This window comes from Cucurbita maxima, unplaced genomic scaffold, assembly GCF_002738345.1.
Source record: "Cucurbita maxima cultivar Rimu unplaced genomic scaffold, Cmax_1.0 Cma_Scf00017, whole genome shotgun sequence".
NCBI lineage: Eukaryota > Viridiplantae > Streptophyta > Magnoliopsida > Cucurbitales > Cucurbitaceae > Cucurbita > Cucurbita maxima.
The window spans coordinates 2,522,617-2,544,562 of NW_019272033.1; the positions used below are offsets into that span (position 1 = coordinate 2,522,617).

At 34.6% G+C, this 21,946-nt stretch overlaps 1 protein-coding gene across 1 annotated transcript; it reads right to left on the reverse strand.

Moving 5' to 3' along the window:
• Positions 1–83: 83 nt before the first annotated feature.
• On the reverse strand, positions 84–20,718 carry LOC111492096 (DNA gyrase subunit A, chloroplastic/mitochondrial). Its single transcript, XM_023141288.1, has 27 exons — positions 20,133–20,718; positions 19,222–19,291; positions 19,055–19,120; positions 16,104–16,205; positions 15,397–15,441; positions 15,207–15,305; positions 15,039–15,125; positions 13,873–13,943; positions 13,180–13,288; positions 12,963–13,025; positions 12,059–12,124; positions 11,631–11,719; positions 9,885–9,933; positions 9,599–9,685; positions 8,865–8,958; positions 8,228–8,298; positions 8,051–8,140; positions 7,169–7,294; positions 6,912–7,069; positions 5,826–5,907; positions 5,572–5,736; positions 5,376–5,477; positions 3,927–4,063; positions 2,338–2,458; positions 2,180–2,234; positions 1,986–2,085; positions 84–635 (listed from the first exon to the last, which is right to left on the reverse strand). Exons 1-27 carry the CDS (start codon positions 20,516–20,518, stop codon positions 542–544), a joined length of 2,784 nt encoding a protein of 927 aa, XP_022997056.1. The 5' UTR covers positions 20,519–20,718; the 3' UTR covers positions 84–541.
• Positions 20,719–21,946: the final 1,228 nt, after the last annotated feature.

The window sequence follows — 21,946 nt, forward strand, 5'->3', positions numbered from 1 at the left end:
AAATGGAAGGATTTAACAGCACAGTACAGACAATCAAATATTGATCAGAATATGCGATTAAAATAATGGTTCTTCAGAGTCCAGAGTAGAAATGATTTCATGGATCATATTTATAGCTGACAAAATTCTAAATTTAAGATTACAACATCTAAGTAGACAAGTATTCCAATAAGTCACAGGCGAAGTTTTTCAAGTAATCACCCATACTCGGACAAATTTAAATTTAAAAAGAAAGAAAAAAAGACAATCCCCTAAACAGAATGGCCCTACCAAAACAAAGCATATAGTGAGACTTGCACACTTCGCAAATTCATCGACCACCTGATGATGAGTTGAAGGCAGCCCAAGTCTGTTATGAACTTTTGACCACTCAGAAAGATTGAATCACTTATTTTGGCTACAAAATAACACCGATGCTGTGTCAACACCTTTACCATAAAGGAGAGGTAAGGATAGGTAGATGGAATTGCAGCACTCTACAAACATGGAAGATCTCAATGATTAGGACAATATATAGGCCATGTTAATCTAGGCGAGCATTTTAAGCTTCTTCCTCGGGCTCTGTATCCGTAGCTGAGATCAAAGAAGCGGACTGGATCTTTCCAGCATTAACCAACTTCATCAAAATAACGCCCCTGAAACAGGCATTTAAAAAAATGGTGTAAAAGGAACACGTTATTGAAATCCTTAAATTCAAGTTGACACTAGAAGTGCATTCAATCAAAGAGTTGAGATCGAATAGTGGATTTGTCATAAAGCCAATCTAATGCTCCAATTAATGCATTGAAGATTTAGATACCTATCGTGTATACCAATTTCTGCATCGACCCAAAATGCATAATTTGATGTATTAGATCTTGACATTCTGATAGCATATAGGAAAGGTATTCGTAATTGTACCAAATATACTATTGTAAACTATCTTTCTCACGATAGATTAGCTAATAATCATAGAGGTTTCACCTCTAGAATAACCCACCTATTTATTTCAAGGAATATATAGGAGGCATGAAATGATTTGAATTGAAATTTAGCAATTATGGAAGAAATGGGTTGGTTGTGGAATAACAAAAACTCCTATTGATCCAAAAAAACGAAAAAAATAGTATGTTGAATATGTCCCTTTTGGAAACACTGATTGTAGGAAGATTATTTATTTATTTATTTATTTATGTTTTATCATTAAAAGGAATATGGGTTGCTAGCAGAATACTCTGGTTGGTTGGGAATTTGAACAATGTTACTCAACTTGCTTGCAGAGCTTCAGACAGACTCCAAAGTCTATGGAATGGAATTTGATGTCCTAAGACATTTTTTAGTTTCTCACCGCATAGCCTTGTTGGGTTTTCTGCATTTAGTGTCATGAACTTTGGTTAGCTTCATTTCCCAAGGTATTTGAGACCAATGTTGGAATTTTCTTTCTTTCGAACCTTACGCCATGTGTTTTAATTCATGTGTTTCTTGTTTTCATGTATAAATATCACGGTTGGACTTATGTTTGTGTTGATTGGTTATTTAAGAACAAGGTCGTTTCTGTTGTATTGTATATTGAAGCTATAATTCTGAATCTTCAATATGTTTCTCATTGTTCATTGCGTTTCCTGTACATTGTTCATGAAAACAAAATCCTACAAAGAGTGTTTTCTTACTGTATTTGTTGTGGAGAGAGTCATTCAAAGATCTGTTTTACTCTTGTCATGGTATTGAATCACAAACAGTTTCCGCTTGTCCAAAAAGGAGACACTTAATGCTGAAAACACTCTGGCGTTAAGTGTTATTATGCGTACTATTTTTTCCTTTTTTATTAGACCTTTCTTCTACTCAAGATAGGCCCTTGTAACTATTGAATAGATAAGAACGAGTCATTCTGATTTTTACCTAGAAATTAGCAGGGAATCTAACATTTTAACCAAATAACATGCACCTTGAAATTTAGCAGGGAAAATAACATTTTAACCAAATAATAAGCACCAACTAATATTTACCTGGCATAGCGAGATTGTATAGAAATATCCCGAACCTTAATTCTATTGACTGTACCACTTTGGCTTACTAGAACTACTTGTTCATCACTTTCACCATCCTCTGTAAATAAGCATAATTTGTAATAAGAAAAAAAGGAAAATAAAAGAAAAAGCTGTTCAAGGGGAAAAATTCTAAAAGATGGTTGATCAATGACCTGCCAACGTGAATCCAACTACAAAAACAGCTGCCAAGCGATCCTCCAAGGAAAACTTATGGCAATAACAAATAAAGCAAATCAGATAAAGAAGCGTCTTAACCAAAGACAAGTACCTTTAACAATTCAGTAATTAAAAAAAAACTAATTAGAGGTACCTTGTATCCAATCAAACCAACTCTATTCAGAGGGAACAAGCGGAAACTGCTCAATGGAACTCGCTTTCCAAATCCACTTTCAGACACAAATAAGAGCCATGGACCATTAGAGCCCTTGGAGCTGGAAACGACAAAGCTAACCATTATGATTTTACATAATGATCAAACGGCAAACGTCATTAAGTGCTCATTATTTATAGTAAGTTCCTAATAATCAAAATTGCTAAAATATAATTTGTATCCCTGTACTGGATAGACTAATATTGGAAACCAAGATTTTAAGCAACAAGTGGCATTGGGTTTTTTTCATCACGAATCATTTACTTTTCCAATTAATTGTGGTTAAGATAAATGAAGTTACTCGAGAAACATTTACTGAATATCTCATATCTTCCAAGTCCAGTCCAGTATAACAAGAAGTAAATGGCAACAGGTGTTCAGAGACTACCAATTCTAAATCCCAAGATCAGATCGACCTATCAGGTATCTTAAAATTACAGATTACTCTAGTGTATTCAATCATGCATGCCTATACATTCTCTCCATTTCTTCACTCCAATACTCCTCGTAATTGGAAAACTACAACTTCTCTAACACAATTATTCAATGCAATTAACTTGAGCAACTTAACTCGCTAGGTTAACCCTCAACCAAGAGATCAAAATTCGAGTTCTCCACCTCCCATGTTGAACTCAAAGAAAACTCTACAATGGATTTAACCTTGATATCTATGTAATATTGATGTGGTGCCATGTGGATACTCAGACAGGGTCTTTTAAAAGTTTGAAGAATGGGAGATATGACCAATTATTCACTTATCCCTATTCTTTCCATAGGTTGGCTATACTCAAAGTTATATTAATTAAAAATACGTCGGCTATTTCTATTCCTATTCTGCTTATATTTACTGCCCCAAACGAGTCAAACTAAAGATGAAACCTAATGAACAATGACAAAAGTCCTTACTCACTAAAACCTAGAGGGAGGTATGGAGCCTAACAAGGGACCAAACTTCCTCTCTAGACCGCTTCACCCCTCCAAACACTCTATTGTTCCTCTCTCCCCAAAGACACGAAATCGAAGCAAAAGTTCCTTCTCACCACAAAAAAAGGTTATTTTTACTGAAGGGTGAATGACACAACGACTCCACTCAAACATAGAACTGAAAACTTGAGGCCAAACTACGTTGATGCTAGAGGTCTGAAACAAACAGATCCAAATTTCTGAAGCATAATCACAAGACCATAAAAATCATTGAGGCCCTCTGTTGGTACCTTACAAATGTTGAAACACTGCAGACTTATCAACGAGAACGAACTTTTGAGTTTTCAAAGCAAAGTCAAGGGCATTATATGAGCAGCAGACCTGCCTGCTTCTTCACAATGCTCCTTGTCTTTTTCTTTTTGTAAAATGATTCTAATTTTTAGGTTATCTTGAATTTAGGGCTTATTGTAAGCCCGATATAAATTGAGGGTTATTTTTGTACACGTTTCATTTTACCCAAAACAAATCCACCTTACAAAAAATCTACCATAAAAATTTGATATAAATTAAATATTTCAATTAAAATGGCACAATAAATTATTTACCTACTAAGTGGAGTTGTTGGAATCCTTTCTGAATCATTCCACACTGAAGCTGGGATTATATCCATGCTGGCCATCTTATCCCCAGCTTTTAGCCTCATGGCCACTGCACCCCTGGTGTTTCTGCCTTGTGCTCGAATCTGAGAAATTTGCAAGTGCAAGAATGTCACATGGTGAAACTGATATCAAGAGCAAGAGCTAAAAGGCCCAAGTGAGCAAGGATAAATGAAATTAGCAACAGAATATCACATAATATTATTGATAAACAGATTTTTAGGAATTTCATTAGAATTGAGATTATTATGCAAGTGTTGGATAAGTTCATACTTTGCTCGATTGACATTAGACAAAAGAAAAGGTAGAAAACAAGGGTGTTGTTCAATGTTTGTGGAGGTGCTCTTGAATCCTCCTTTTTACGACAAAGGAATGGTTCTTTGGCAATCTTGTTTTATTTTTGGCTCAGCTGTGGAGCATCTAGCGTGAGAGGAATAGTAGAATTTTCCATGCACAAAGCAGTATGGGGATGTTCTTTGGGTATTTAAATCTTCTTTGCGGGTGTCTATTAATGCGGGTTTTTTCTAACTATTAGCTTAGCCGTATTCTTTTGGATTGGACCCCTTTCTGTAACTGAGAGCGGGGGTTATGTTATTGGACTCATTTTTATATATGCCCTCGTGTATCCTTTCATCCATCTCAATCAATTTCTTAAATTAAAAAAAAATAATAATAATAATAAATAAATAAAATAAAGAAAACACTTAGTATGTTTCTATTTAATCATATTCTTTGGGTTTACATAATGCTACAGAAAGTCAAGTATGAGGGTAAACAGCATAATTTTGGTCCAGTCCAGTGTTATACAATTGAAGGGAGGAATCCTTCTCCAGTTTCTTTTTTCAGTGTAGACTACGCTGTTTTGCCTATAAAGCCTGAAATTTTATTTGAAAATAGTTTCGTATGATTTGGTGCAGCTCAAACCAGCTAGAGGAGTGGGTCCCAGAAATTCTTTAAGAATAGTGGTTCAAGGCTAAGGCCAGAATCATGTGGCCCCGCGCTTCTGGAGATCTTTTTTGGATTATATTGAAGAAAAGGAATGCAAGGACACTTACTGATAAATCAAATTCTTTTGAACTTTGTGTTTATGTACCATTCATGGCCTCAAATTGGAGTTTCCATCACAAGCTTTTTTGTAACTACTCTTTCTGGGCTTTCCTTTGGCTCTTTGTTGAAAGATGGGGACGTCCATTTGGTTGTATTGTTGTTTGAATTCTTTCTTGAATGAGATTTGGTTTGTTTCTTTTTTAAAAAAATATAAATAAAAAACAGCCCGATTTCAGCTGAACCATTGGAAGCAGCCCTGTCCAGTTAAGAAACTCACAAATATTTTAAAAAACAAAGCCACAAAATAACAGCCTAGGGGCCAGAGCCCAGGGGTTGCGTGCAATGACTTACAATATCACAAGAACTTAAAATGACCATCCCATTCTGAGAAGCCATTGCCACAAGATTATCATTTGTGCAACAGCGGACCCATTTCAGCTCATCACCACTCACCTACAAGATAGTTCATAAGACTTGATAGGTGTTCGACGTTCAGTTAAGAATAACACTAAGAAGGCAAGACCAGAGCATCATTAAGGGAACAAACCAATTGAATAGCTATAATTCCAGTTGTTCTGATTGATGAAAAGAAGTTCAACGATACTTTCTTGATGTAACCATTTGCTGTGAGCATTAGTAGAAACTGGTCTTCAACGAATTCACTCACAGGGATAATGGAGGTTATTCTCTCTCCCTCTGATAAAGATAGGATCTAGCTCCATCATGAAAGAAGATTGATCAATATTTAAGAAATAACCAACTTTTGAAGTTTTCAATGAAGAAAAGTGAAGCTATAAATACCTGAATAATTGGAGTGCCAGTAGCAGTTCGGCCACATTCTGGAATTTTATAGGCTCGAGATGAATAGACTGTACCTTTATCACTACGGAAAGTAGCTTCTCCATTAGTATTATATGATATTTAAACAAAAGGCAATACAATTGAAGACCATAAAAGAATTTTATAACATAAAGCTAAGAGTGAATAGAGTAAAAACTGTTTTCTCATTTTATGTCAAATGGAAACAAGAAAAAACATATCAATTACTAAATACATCAAAAGAACTAAGATCATTGACTGAACTTTTTTGTAAGAAAATGATAGAGAGAACTAATAAATTGATAGACGGTCTAGAAGAAACTTTGTTGGGGAAAAGCAGACTTTTCTCTTCAATATATTAAAAACAGAAAATTAAAGGATTTTCGATGACTGGACTATTGGCCTGCAAACTATAAAAAGAAAAAAAAAAATTAGACATCCAATTGAATCAAATACACATTCTGATAACATGGACTTGTAGGGGTACAAATCTAAAAGAGAAGGCTTAACATAGCTATTTAAATGTGTAATACATCTTTGTTTAAGAGAAATGAAACCACAAAAGAAGCCACAGTAAAAGAAGCTGGAAAAACAATCTGGATTCAGACCTTTCTATACTCTCATCTGGTTATCCCCAGTCAAATAGCGCTTGCATGGATTAGAGGCTTAAATAATAGACACGTCATATTTCGGTAGCTTTCATTATGACATACTATTATAGTATATGTACTTCAAATGATGGGAGTTTCAAAAACACTGACCAACAAGAAAGTGTTGCACATTACACAATTGCAACTAGTAACAAGTAATGACATACTAAATTTAATATAATGAGGATTATGAATCAGCGGGCAATATGTATCAGCCTGGAACCTCCAGGAGATTTACATCCAAATGCCAATTTACCATTTCTCAACTGCAAGATCAGCAGGAAATGTACAGGTGATCTTTCAGGCAGACCAATTCTGAATTCCAGCTTACCAGTAAATTCTCATCCAAATGTGAAAATACTGCCCTTTATTAAGTTGACTTAATGAAAACATTTTAAAAAGTTAAATAAAAAAGTACCTGAAATACAGAACATGGTCATGTGCACGACAAACAATAAAATCTGACATTGCATCATTAACTCTCAGTTTTCCAACAGATTTTCCAATTGTTCCACGATGCTGAAGATTGAAGGTGCTGGGTTTCATCCGCTTAACATATCCTTTTTCACTAAGTGCCTGAGAGATATAATTTATACATACATAAAAATTGGTCTAAAGAATACTATGAGGGAAGATAAAGCCATATAATGAAAATGAGTGAACTGGGACACTTACCAAAAGCATCTCTTCATTTGGAATGACATCGATGTCTTCAAGTTGACCACTATCAGTGTCTTTCAAAATAGAACGCCTAGGGCTAGAAAACTTATTTTTCAGCTCAATTGCTTCTTGTTCTATTAACTAGAATTTCAAAAAAGAGGGAAGATGAGAATCAATTCACTCAATAATAAAGGCCACAAGCGTACCATATGAATTGACAGATAAAAAAAGAGCTACAATTCTAAGCAAGTTGTATGGATGGTAGATTTAGGCATTACAAGTCAGGAAGGGGAGGCGGTTATTGGAAACTAATAAGATTAAATCTGTCTTCTTAAGTGTATTCTTTTTTCTTTCTTTTTTTTTTTTTTTTGGGACAGGCAACAGACCGTTCATCTTTCATTGGAATGGTAAGTAACATGCCGTGACTTTGAGGCACCGGATGCACAAAAAGTTGAATTATCTCCCAGGGAAATAAGTGCAAAGCGCAAAATAAAGCAAAGACTTCTATTTAGGTGCATAGTTTAAAAATATAAATAATTTATTCTACATGAAAAATATATGAAAATTTCAGAAATTAGAGGTTTGAGAAAGATTTAGAGAAAAGTGAATTTCTAGAGGATATATTTAATTTCTTTACAAATGTCATTATCAGGGAGTTCACTGAAATTCTCTAATGCTTTTAAAGATAAAATTAGAGGCTAATTTGATAGTTTGCTGTAAACATCATGGACCAAATTACATGTTTAGCCTCTATGTCACCATAATGTGTCCATATTATAACGTATCATTTCCCATCCTTTGTATCCAGTTTTGTAACGATGCAAATGATTTCATTAGACTATACCTTAAGTTTAAGTATATACCCATTTTCCACTAAAGGAATATTTGGCAGCATACCTGCAGAATGTTCTTCCTGCTAGACAACAGCTCCTCTAGTTTGGAAATATTCTTCATTAAGGATTTACTTTCATCAGTAAACTTCTTCCTCTGAAAAAGAGATCAAAATAACTCATTTGATGCAATTAAAAAGAGTCCACATGAGACAATAACATGATTAACACGACAACTTCAAACCTCGAGGTGTGAAAGTCTCCCAAGGTTAATGTCCAATAAAGCTTCAGCTTGTTTTTCAGAAAGGCTGAATTCTGCAGTAAGGAAAAGGAGAACAGCAGTAATTTAAGACTAATTTACATCACAAAAATGAAAGAATCTGCCTTGAGTAATTAAGAGTCAGCAATCAAAATATGTGAACAAGTAAAAATAAATTGATATCCAAGTTAGGTTATATAAAAAAATAAATATCATATCCAACCATAGGTTATATAATAAATTGGAATTTGGTGCATTTTAATGCTTATATTTAGTAGCCTTTCAGTTTCAAATATACTTAGTAGTTATCTCTGTTTTATTGGGTTATTTTTCAAATGATGCGAATTTTGTGCTCCTGGTTTTGACCAGACCCTTTCTTTTAGGTGGCCTCTATTTTTACGTCTTGTTGTCGGTTTCCCATTAATTAGAAAAAGTAAAAATGAAAAATATAAAGGAAGAAAGAAATAAACAAAGAAGAAGAAAGAGGAGAGAGAGAGCACCGAAAGAAAAATTTTGAAATCAAATTAACAATAATCACAACTCATTAAAAAAGCACCAATGGGGCGATGCCACCAACTAAAAAAGCATTAAATGAAGAAAATTGAGATTTCTAGAAACATACGAGCCCTCAGATAAGCAGATGCGACAGAAGTCCTGGAAGCTTCCCTTATCAACTGAATCACTTCATCCAAATTATCAAGTCCGGTAACAATACCCTACAAACAGAGTCATAATATTACGTAAACTAAAAGAAAACATCAGAGAAGAATAAAACCTCTGAAAGCAAAATACTGCTTTAGAATTGAGAGAATTTCTCGTTAATATTTACTAAATGTTGACACAAAAAGAAAAAGGTTAATGGTATGAATATAATATATAGATGGGATTTCTTTGAATAAGAATCTATACATTAAAAAGAAACATAAAGGCAAGCAGGGAAATAAAAGAAATCTAATTATTTGAAACATAAGCACGACATTTCAAATAAATTTAGTAATGGAAGTACACAACAAATCCCAAAAACTTGCTCTCCAAAACATTTCAACAATTTATCCACTTCGTTTTAACCTGATAATTTACATAATCAATGTTATTTTAACTCTGTGATAAAATAATCTTTAACGAAATTGCATTTTACGCATAAACTAAGACCAAATATTTTAAGTTCTGGCTGCATTCAATTAAATAAAACAGATCAATAAGAAAATGCTTTCTTTATACAACAAAGAACGAGCTCCCAGGAAGCAAATTAATCAGCGAATTGGTTTCATCCTTTTTTCAATAAAAAAGGGCATCTTTAAGATATGTCCGCCCCATAATACAATGGCAATGTCATTAGGTGAGACAGTAACAGACCTCAACAATGTGTCTTCTCTCTTGTGCCTGCAATAGCTTAAACCTTGCTCGTCTCTCTACAACAGAACACCGGAAGTCCAAAAATGCCTGGAATTTACTCCGTCAAAAAAAGCAAAAAACAAGTTACCCTCATCTCAATCAATCATAAATTAGAAGAAAAAGTCGTATGCCTCAAAGAACCATTTCTTACAAAGTCGTATGCCTCAAAGAACAACTATAAATGGCACCGGAAAAATCACATATCCAGTCGAAGGAAAGAAGTAAAAAGAATTATGTGAAAGTTTACCTGCAGTAATTCCTTCAGGCCCATGAGTTTAGGTTGTCCATTAATAATACTGCAAGAAAATTTGAAGTTGCATTACTTGGAAGGGAAGTCTCAATACAGAAACATTATATCCACAAATTAGCACAACAAAGAGTGCATCATTTCAAAGAAAATTAAGGTTTAACTGTGATTCCAGAAATGAGATTCAAATATGTGGCTAAGAATATTTCCAATTACAAACTTAGTAATAGGACTAAGTTTGATAACCTCTATCATTTTTTTAATTTAAAAAAAAACAACTAATTTTACCTTGAAAATTCAGATAATATTTTATTTTAAATAGAAGTCAAATTAAACTACTCCCATTATAAGACAATTTCATTGAAATGTATTATACATCATGTTTGCAAAACACCTTCCCAATTTACAAAGAGGGAAGTATGACTATTGGAAAAAAAATATTAGACAATTTGCACCAAGATCTCGTGGCAAACATCATTTATCGAAGAGCTTGTATAAGTTTGTGTCTTTTCCGTGAATACTCTTTGATTTTTTTTCTTTCCACAAATTTCAAAAGAAAATCATGGTGAGGTTATTCCATAGTAGGGCTTTTGCATTCTTGAAGTGGGTGGTACGTTAAGGCCATGTCCAATAAATCTTTTACCTGGGAAAAGTGAGATATCATCCAAAGATATTGAGAATCTTTGTCCATAAATCCTGATCACATGTGCAATGCATAAATGATCACATGTCCGTCAAAAAAAACACTATTTCTCAAAGGAAAAATTCACCTTTCGAAGGGTCATTTCCTCTCCATATTGTTTCTGCTAGGGTGGGATTTATTGCTTCTACTTTTTTCCCTATGTCCATCATCAAAAAAAATTGTAAAGAAGCCCCCTTAGCGCATGGAAGCCAAGTCAATAAGTCTACTTCATCAGCCAACACAACTGGGGCAAGATCAAGGCTTAATTCAGCCCATATCGTGGCTTCATCCTTTAGGTTCCTACCAAGCTTCAGGTCTCAAAAATTGTTGTCATCATTCCATGTTCCTTTGATCATGGCTATTTTTTTAAAATAGAGTATGTACAAAAGTGGATCCACATGGATAGCATTGTGTTTTCAATCCAAGAGTCAGTCTAAAATGATGTGCTTCTTCCATCACCCACCCTATGGCAAATTCAGTTGGTGATGATGTTTTGGTGTTTTTTTATGTACTTCCATGGCCCTTTGCAGAAGATGGAGGGGTCGGTTTGTACATGATGTACAAGGATATTTAACCTTTAGAAGTTTACTACACAAGGCATTTTCTTCATGATGGATATCTACATATCTGTTTTGCGAGGAGAGCTTTGTTCTTTTCCTTCACCGAAAACAGGCAAAGTCCTCCCTCCCTTGTCCGCTAGGATTTCACTATTCCCATCAATTTAAATAATATTTATTTTTCAAATAGTTTAAGTTGAGTAATACTTTCTATTCTTTTGTGCATGAAATCGTAGCTTTGTTTTGGTAACAGCCTGTGCTGTTATTGAATCATGAAGAGAATGTGATGCTCTTAGCTTCACTTTAACAGATAGAAGTGAAGTATTGCTCAATATAATCACTCTAAAGGATTTGAGATAATCATTAAACTGATTCAAATTTTGTCATTAAATGGAATCACATTATATGGTATTTGTAATCAACAAAGAAATTAAAGTAAATATCAACGAGAATATACTAATGAAAATTTAAAGGTCAATAAGTTATCTGTAAGGACAATCCACTCACCCCACCATATTGCAGCTAAAACTAGACTGAAGAGCTGTAAGACGATATAAATTATTCTGAATAATTAGTGGATCCGCTCCTCGCTTAAGCTGTAAAGAAGATTACAGAACTTGTCAGTCTAACAAGCATCGTCCACTCCCTATATTTTCTAGGGAAATAAATATACACATGACAAAGAAATTCATATGAAGTTAACTTTTTCCTCTTAACCTTAACTGTAGTTTTTAAGCTGCAAAGGACGTTTTTTGTTTAGCTGGTGTAAAAATTACAATTTAATTTGTGAGTATCTAGGTCACACGCCTCAACTAATCTCAACAACCGTTCAACTTTACAAAAATTGTTTGCCAAGAACTTTGTGTAGAAGTTGCTAGATATTATAATAGGTCATATAGTGATAAGGAAAGCATAATATTCAACATCATTTTTACCTCAACTACAATCCGCATTCCAGACCGATCACTCTCGTCTCTAATGTCAGCTATACCATCCAGTGTCTATTCATAAAAATAAGGACATTAAATATATATTTTAAAAAAAACAATAAATTACACTACAATCAACAAGGTTGGAGACTTACGTCATGACCAGAGAAAATTTAACTTCTACCACACAATAGCCGACTTAGAAATTTAGTTTCTATGATTCTTAAAATGAAATACCAACTGGCTGGTGTTTTTCCAAAGAAACCCTACATTCTCCTTAATCTTTTCCTTTTGGACCATCCTTTCAAGGAAAAGGAGATCCTTCGGAAGAATCTTGTTCATGCTTTTTTGTAATCGGTTTGGATTGAAAGAAATCAACTATTGGTTCACAAGCAAAACCTATCCAGACTTTTTTTTAGTGTTCTATTCCTTTCTCCATCTTAAAGTAAATTGAATTCCCTATTTTCCACCCATAGTATTTCTACTCTTTTGTCCAATTGGAGATGCTTATTGTGACTCCATTAGATTGGAGTCTTTCTCTTCTCTTTCTCCTAAATTTCATACATGAAAAATTTTGTCTCTTATTCTTTTAAAAAAATAACAAACAAATTGTGCGTGTTTGTATATAAAGCAACCAAAACAAAAGAAACAGAAGAAAAGGGCAAAGAGCAATATAGATAAACACAAAACAACCCCGAACCAACTCACAAGAAAAGGCCAAGTTTTAATGTCTATATCGATTAATTTAAATAGTTTTATTAATGTCCATCTAATTACACCTAATAACACCTAAAAGAACCACAAACAAATATATAATAAAAACATGGGAAAATGTTTATATCGATTAATTTTCAGCCAACCAAAATAAACACATAAACATGTGGTAATACAATTTTCCTCACAGCATCACCTTGTTCTCCACAAGTTCCGCTATCTTCTCCACCAAAGCAGATTTATTTGTTTGGTAAGGTATCTGCATTCCATTTAAAAAATAATAATAATAATAAATAACATTTAATTCCGCCATTTAAAAGGTACTTTATAATTTACAAAAGTTCCACCGTTTAAAAGTCATACATGTTAAAAGAGATATATCAAACACTATACAAAAACACCACGATACTCACCTCGTTTATAATAACTGCAGTTTGTTTAGTTTTTAAATCGAGCAGCTCAACGTCAGTTTTCCCCCTAACTATAATGCGTCCACGTCCAGTTCGATATGCTTCTAAAATACTTGACAAGATAAACGACTATTAGGATGATCTTAAGAAGCAAAACAACAATAAATATTTCTGTGACTAGTTTCAGGTAGCTATATTTTACAAATTGCTAATTGAAATGGACAAAGTTTGTTTTTCCAGAACAAAAAGATATTTATTCATTTCTAGAAATTTTTTACTTCTTGCAAAATGTGAAGATATCATTTTTAGGAACTAAAGCATGAATGAAATTACTTTTCCGATTGAAAGACCACTCCATCCTCATTTTTTTCTCATTTTCTTTCTAAATTCACAATGCAACTTTAGAGTGCATGGGGAGATGGCAAAAACGATTGGAGAGACAATTAGAGATTTGAAGTTCTAAAAATAATTAATTACTTAATTAACAAGCGCTAGAAGTAATTCTGATCTTCTGCACCATAAGAAAATGGAATTAAAAAAAAAAAAAAAAGAACGTTAGATTGTATGTACACTAAACGGGTTGTCAAAGCTTTCCTAAATGAGGCTTCTTTTTTAGTAGGACCGGAAGGGTGCAAGTGTGACAAAAGAAATGGAATAAAAAATTGTTCATAAAGGGAATAAAATGCTGAATCTTACCCATTGTTTCCCATGATTAATCCTCCCGTCGGAAAGTCGGGTCCAGGCATGTATTCCAACAATTCTTGCAACTTTAACAAAGAAAAAGAAAATTAATGAACTTGCAAAGAAGAAATGAGGAAATGCACAGTGATGGATTGAACTCCGATATTAGAAGAGTTATATATATATATATATATATATATATATATATATATATATATATATAATTAATGAACTTGCAAAGAAGAAATGAGGAAATGCACAGTGATAGATTGAACTCCGATATTAGAAGAGTTATATATATATATATATATATATCCATGCGTGTCCGGGCCATATTAGAAGAGTTCGATGCCTAGGTTGGCTTCACCGTAAAGAGAAAATGAAATCAATGAAATGTTAATTTACAAAGATATGATACTCAAAAAATAAATAATTAAATAAAATAAAATCCAAGATAAGTTTAAAATCTACAACTCTACATATTCATGGAAATCTGATTTACATCTAGAAAAAATAATAAATCATTTGCGTTCTTCTCTATAATAAAAGAAAGATTAAATCACAAGTTCAATCCCTAAACTTTAAGGTTTGTGTCAAATAAATTTTCAAAATTTCAAAAGTGTCTAAAAACTCCCTAAACTTATGATTTTGTATCTAATAAATCTTTAAACTTTTAATCTTAAATCTTGTTATTATTGACCTATTTGACGTTTCTTTGAAATTTTATGAACTTATTGGACAAAAAATGGAAGTATTGGGACCTGCTAGAAACTTTTTTTTAAGTTAAGGAACCTGCTAGACACAAGTAATTTAACCTATAGAAAAATATTTTTTATCTACTGTTATCTAAAGAAACAAACATATTTTTATATTTGGCTTCTAAAGTCCTCCCATAACCGTCAAAGTGAGAATAGCTCAGCAGTAATTGGCATGTTACTCCTTCCCTTCGAGTCAAAGCTTCAAATCTTCATGCCCCACTTGTTGTACTCCAAAAAAATAATTAAAAAAGAAGGTCCTTCAAGAACCAAAGAGAGCGTTTCCAAAATTTATTGTGCAATAGTACTACAGCATGTGGTTCATCACACACTACTCATAACAAATATTCAGGAGGGCTGGAACAAGAAGTCAATTTCCAAAAAGGAATATCTAGGAAGAGAGAGAGAAAGAGACAGAGTACTTACTGTAGCCTCCGGATTATGAATAAGAACACAGAGTGCATCTACTAACTCGCCAAGATTATGTGGTGGAATATTGGTTGCCATTCCAACCTGGGTATTTTCCTCTAAATTAGAATGTCAAAGAAAAAACTAGTGACAAGCGGGAAAAGAAAGAAAACTCGGATGGATCACCGCAATCCCTGAGGAACCATTCAGCAACAATGTTGGGAGCCGAGCTGGTAGAAGTGAAGGTTCCTTTTGGGAACTGTCAAAATTTGGAACAAAATCCACCTACACAAAGCAAACAAAAATACACATTAAAAAGAAGATAGTGACAGAAATAATGAATAACTTTTTAAAAAATGTAAAATATAGAACAAACCGTATTCAGCTCTAAGTCAGACAACAACATTGCTTCTGTAAGTGCCTACAGGATCAGAAATACAACACATGATGAGCATCCAGTTGTATGAAGAAACATGTGATGAATCAAAGTTTCCATTTAAGCTAGTAATCTAGTAACACGGTCCTACCCTCACTGTAATCACCGAAGAGGTTCCTTCAAGCACATCATGGCCAACTTAGAGAGACAACAAGGTTCTAAATAATAAAATTTTACATCAAACTGTTTGAACCAAGACCTTGGGGCAAATTTCCACACATCTCAAACCCTAACACCCCCCCGCCCCCCCATCTTGGAGTTAATTGTGAGCCAAAAAGCAAATTACGGGACTTCATTGATAATCCAACAAGCCCACAAGAAAACACAGATGCTTTATACCAGATAAGATATTTTAGATCCTAAACAACGATTATGACAAAAAAATTGACACTTTCCAAAAATTACCGATGTTTGAAAAAAATATAGGAAAAGGCTCAAGAAAAATATATGCATTCCATTTTCAGCCAACAACTTTACTTTCTATGATGATTTTCTTTATACTATCCCAGTGACAAAAGATTTTCTTTATACTTCCCCGGTGATGAACAAGAGGTTGATGAAAAGTAGGTAACTAAAGCATGACAAAATGGCTTTTCATATCTTCAAAGAACATAATTCTCTGAAGAAGCAAACATATTTAAACATACTTCCAATCTGCACTCAGTATACCGCATGGCAGCAGGAGGATCTGCATCAATGGAACCAAAATTTCCATGGCCTTGGATGAGTGGGCACCTTAAAGAGAAATCCTGTATAAAGCACAAGACTACGAGAATTAGAACTAAAACTACGAATAAAAGTGACAAAAATATAATAATGAAGGATAGGTCTCCCTTTTGTGATTTCATTTGATCAATTAAATTGTTTGTTCACTTAAAAAATGAAAGAAAATTGCCTAAAAAAAAGTACCAGAAACCATTCAGTAGTAAAAAGCCAAAGAACTAGAATGAGTTGTGTAGAAAGGGAAAAAAAAACACGCCAGGAACTTAACAAGAAATTTAAGTTCGACAACCATCATAAACTTTGTCAAATGACCTCCACTTTGGTTTGTCATTTTGTTCCAAGTCAACATTCATCATGCTGGCATTTCAGATCGTGGATATATGCCTTATTAAGGTTTTTCTGCCTCAACTTAGGGGAAGCACAAGTCACTCATTTTCTCAACTTTTCAAGTGAAATTCATTGGTCATCAAGGATTATCCTTACTAAACTCACCTGAATATTTGAACACTCAACCATTAGGTAGGATGACCTTCACAGAAGAGAAGGTACTGGTAATGTTATGGGCAGGGCTCACTGCCATCCAGTACATTGCAGAAAAAAGACCACATTGCAGAAGCAAAGATGCAAGTGATCAAAGATGGAGACCTCCTTTCCAAAAAAAAAAAATTCTTCCAACTTCTTAATTTCTTCCATTTCACTCATATAAATTTCTTCTTAACTGCAGGCTTCTCCTTCCATCTAGTTTTCCTCGTTCTGTTGTGGCACAAAGGAGGAGGCTGCTTCTTGGGCTTGTTAGAATCAAGGTTCTTCTTTCTTTCCTTCATCAAGCATTCCTTGTGTTTCTTTTCATATTAGTCTCATTTTTGTCTTTCTTCTTTCAACGTTCCTTTCCTTCTCATTTTTCCTCCATTGTTTCATTTTGAAATTTTCGTATGAGAAACCCAACTTTCATGGAGAAAAAAATGAACGAACACAAGGGCATCCCTAAAAAATGATAATAAATAAGCTCGCATAAGGGAGACCAACTAGAGAAAGGAATCCAATCAAGACAAATGAAACCTAATGAGTAATTATAAAAAGAATTTGTCACCAACACCCGAAAAGAACATTGAACCTAACAACGGTCCAAACATTATTAGGGTTCCTCTCAACTCCTCTAAAAGTCTTATTGTTCCTCTCCACCAAGGACCCCAACAAAAGAGAACAAACCCCGGCATGCCACAAAAACCCCCTTCTCCTCATACGTTGGATAGAGGAGGAACTCCTCGATCATCTCTTTATAGTCCTTATATTTGACTAATTGGAATCCAAACACATTAAAAAAAAATAAATAATAAATAAAAAAAAAAATCCAAATTGATCAAGCAAACGAACAGCTCCAAAGGATATGATCTAATTCTTCTGCCCTCCAACAAAGAATGTAGCAAAATGGTCCAAAAGGAAGTTTTTTTTTTAAGTGTTCACTCTTCTATGGATATCCTGTAAAGCAAAGAATTTAACCATCTTTGAAACTCCCACATTCCAAATAGAAGAAAGAACGACTTCACTGAGGGGAGAAGGGTCCAACAAGCAACAAACGAGCTATAAGAAAAGCCTCCAATAAGGTTATAACTCCCTAATCAAAGATAAGAAAGTCGTGATTTCCAACATTTCCCTATTAGACAAAGAGTAACCAAAACGGAGCAAACGAGAGAAAGAGCGGTCAAAATGATCCAAGACATTAGCCACAAACTGGTTTTTCATGAAGGACACATGATATAATCAGGGAAACATAAAGCAAAGGGGTCTGTCCCCCACCCACCCACCAATCCTCCCTAATGTACCCACAAAGCAATGATCAAGGTGAGAAAAACAAAGGGGCTCATTTGCAATTTCTTTCCAAAGATTTATGTACGAAGTACCTTTGACACCACCTATTGTCCACTCATAAGGATGACAACCATACGTGCATGCTATAATCCTATGCCACTCAAGGGAAGTGGCCAAAGCCATTTTGTTAACAAGACTTTGTTACGATTCCTTAAATTCCCTAATTCTAACCCCAAGATTTACCAACTTTTCCACCAACTCACAACTCACAAGATCTGTGCCTTTAACCTCGTCAACCCCTTCCCATAAGAAGTCCCTCATAAGTCTGTTAAGAGGTTTACACATATAACATGGAACTATAAGGAGGGAGAAGAAGTGGTTAGGGCTCCCACTCAAAATCAAGCGAATGAGAAGGGTCAGTCTACCACCTTTAGAAAAAAAATAAATCTTTCACAAGGCCAGACTCTTTCTCACTTTGTCCACCATGAGGTTCTAAAAAGAGAGTCCCCAAATTATGTCCAAGGGAGAAGCCATCGTAGGATGAGGGAAACCAACAAGCGTGCCCAACTATTCACCTAAGGGTCACAATCGAAGCCTAAAATATGACATTTACCCTTATTGACTTTGAGCCTTGATATGGCCTCAAAAATAAAAAATAGCTAAAATGTAGTTTAGGATGAGAAAGGACTCCACCTTTCCTGAATAAAAGAAGATAGTATCGTCCAAATTGAAGTTAAGAAACAGATACAATAGTTTTCCTAATCTCAAAACCCTCAATGATGTTACATCCATGAAATTGTTTTTTACAAAAATAATAATAATAACAAAATAAACTGTTGTTCGATGATGTCACATTAATGAAATTGTTTTTTGTGAAAAAATATAATAATAATAAATAAATAAACTATTGTTGTCAATTAGGTAGCTATTTATAATTCATGATTGCTTTAGGATACCTTCTCACTCCCTCGTCTGTTGTATCTATTTTGGGTTACTACATATTTCATATTAAAGAAAATTCATTTTAAGTTAATGAATATCAAATTGATTAAATGTTTCCTGTTACCTGAGCCATTCTAACAAGGGAATCATACACAGCAGTATCTCCATGCGGATGAAACTTACCTAAAACCTGTTAAGAGAATCAAAAATCGTAGCTGAAGATAGGGATAATAACATGTGACTAAAGGGAGAAATGAACTCATCTCTTCATAGAATAAACGTATATTTAACCTCTCCAACAACTCTTGCACATTTCTTAAATGGTTTTCTTGATGAAAGGCCCAATTCATGCATGGCAAACCTGTAGCCACAATTTTACCGCAGGTCAATACAGCTATTGAATATTCTTACTCAAACTATACGCAAAAGATCTACAGAGAATATTTCATATCATAGGTGACTACAGCTTAATGCAGGTCAATACAGCTAGTAATTATTCTTGCTCCAATATTTACTAGAGAGCGTACAAGCTGTTGTATGTTTGCAGGATGGTCTGCCTAAATGCAATACTTCTTATCCGTTGTAGATTTGAGAGATTATCATATCTCAAGTGAGGAATATCGATGAAAACAGTGCTTATGGGACGTTTCTTCTATGAATACAATGTATTGCGAATCCTAGCACAAAAAACTAAAAGAATACTGCTTCGCTTTTCCTGTTTCAAAAAAATAAAAGAAATACTGGTTTGATGCTTTGAAAAATTCCCCCTCCCCTCTCATAAGAAATATTTCCCTCTCCTCTGTATATACTCAACGAACCCAACTCCCGCAACATACCTAACCCAGTGAGAGTGGTGATATTTTGGTTATGAAGTCTCCAATCTCTCCATTCGACAACTCGAGTGACCTCTGGATGTTCTCGTGTTTATGAATAAAGCTTCAAGAACAATCCGATTGACATACCAGCATTGCAATATAACCTCAAGCAAATACAGTTTTTCGTGCATGTTGAACCAATGAACACAAGTGACAAATAAACTGCTGGTAAATTGGTGAAAGAGAGAAACGCGAAAGATTTTACTTCAAAACAGACCCATCAAAGTTATGATAGAGGGAGGTCGCCCGTAAATTACATTGTCGACATTTAACATCAGAATCTATGGAAAATACAGTAATTACAAAGTCCGAGGGAAAATGACTCACAAAACCCGGCGGTGGACAGGTTTCAAACCATCGCGAACATCGGGCAAGGCACGCCCGAGCAACACGGACATTGCATAAGCCATATAAGCATCAGTAGCCTCCTTGTGAAGCTCTGCTTGAACAATCCTTCCATCACTCCCACCTCTATCCTTCACAATTACACTGCCATTTCCATCCTGACCTCCAACTCCTTCCTCTTTCACAGACTCATCTTTGCGCCGGGATTTCACCAACCGGATGGACCTGGAGGATTTGGAAGTGCTAGTAGATAGAAACCGAAGCTCTGACAGCCCATGATAGATTCTGGCGAAACGAGACGATGCATGAGGTGGAGCGAATTGATGGCGAAGCAGAGAAGAAAAGCGGAGTCCAGAAGAAAACGCCATGGAAGAGCTCAACGGAAGAGACTGAGAGCTTTCTGCTACACCTACACGATGGGTCGCACAGCTGCCATTGCAGAAGCTATCTGGTGGAGTATTTAGCGTGGTTCTGTGGGGAAGAGTGCAGAGGATTGCGCTGTTAACAGTGAAGGGCAAAAGCTAAAACCCTAGGGTTTTTGGGAATCGCCCGCCCAATTTTCTCCCACTTTAAAATATTTATTTTATTTATTTATTTTTCGCGGTTGAAAGCCATAAATCGTTCTTTTTATATTTAAATATTTTTTTAAAAAAATTTAACTTAGAAAAAAATATATGATTATTAAAATTGACAATGAAACTCTAAATTATTAAAATTTTGGCTCGTTATGAATAATTATGTATTTCAAGTTAAATTTAGAGACAACGTTCAACCTCAATAACGTCTTTTATATTTCATCACTATGTTCGATCGAATAAGATTAGTTTGGTCTAATTGGGTCGTGATATTTGGACTCTATGTTCGATTGAGCCCAAAATGAGCTTATTAAGTGAGTTGACTCAATATCGCTCTAGCTCGAGTTTAACTGATTGGACTCATAGGTCATTGGAGCCCAAAGTCCACGATGCCTTAAAATAGCTCATTAGTACGAGAGTTATTCATGCTCTACGATAAATATTTGTTTGTTGTTTTTTTTGTTTTAAGTTACCCAGAAAAGTAACTAAATAATTTCACGTAAGGTGATGTATCGTTATGAAAAAAAATACAAACCCGATTCTCGTAGTATGATCTACACACAGGCAAACGAACTATTACTTTGTAATTGTCAATGACAGTAAGTGTGAGGAAGAACCAAGCATCGGTATTTGGTAGCGACTATGGTAATTTTTGCTGACTTTATTTGTGAGAAGTTTAAGCTTGACTAAAACACATGTGAGAACACGAAGAAGGCACGATGGACAAAGTGACCACTATTAATATAATAACCTAATTGTAATCGGCATTGGACAACGTGCCAACAAGGACACAAACCCCATGACAACGATACGTAACATATCAAAATGATCAATATCTACTGGCGTTGGGCTTGAGCAGTTACAAATTGTATTAGAGCTTAGCCACTGGCCAGTGTGCCAGCGAGGATGCTAGGTGTCACGATCATATTCGTCCAAGGCGTGTTGCCCATGACAAGCCCAACCCTTTATGTATTTTCGTATTCTAGTACTTTACTTTTATATTTCTAAAAAGTATAACGTTTCAGAAATTTCATGTCTAGGCTTGTTAGACATGAAATTGCTCAGAATGTACTATGGTGGATACGACTAGTTGTCAACTTCTTCCTGCCCAAGGTTATATATACTGTGAGCGGTTGTTATTTCTCTATTGTTTGCTTATATAACGTCTCTTTTAAAAATCTCTTTTTCGAAAATCTCTATTCCCTTGTTTTCTAAAACCTT

Excerpts from the sequence above, each read along its gene's own strand:
- LOC111492096 (XM_023141288.1), bottom strand. The coding sequence starts at position 20,518 with ATGGCGTTTTCTTCTGGACTCCGCTTTTCTTCTCTGCTTCGCCATCAA. Across the intron at positions 16,206-19,054 it reads CCCTTGTTAGAATGGCTCAG|GATTTCTCTTTAAGGTGCCC; the intron begins GTAACAGGAAAC and ends TGCTTTATACAG. Across the intron at positions 7,070-7,168 it reads CAAATGAAGAGATGCTTTTG|GCACTTAGTGAAAAAGGATA; the intron begins GTAAGTGTCCCA and ends TATATCTCTCAG.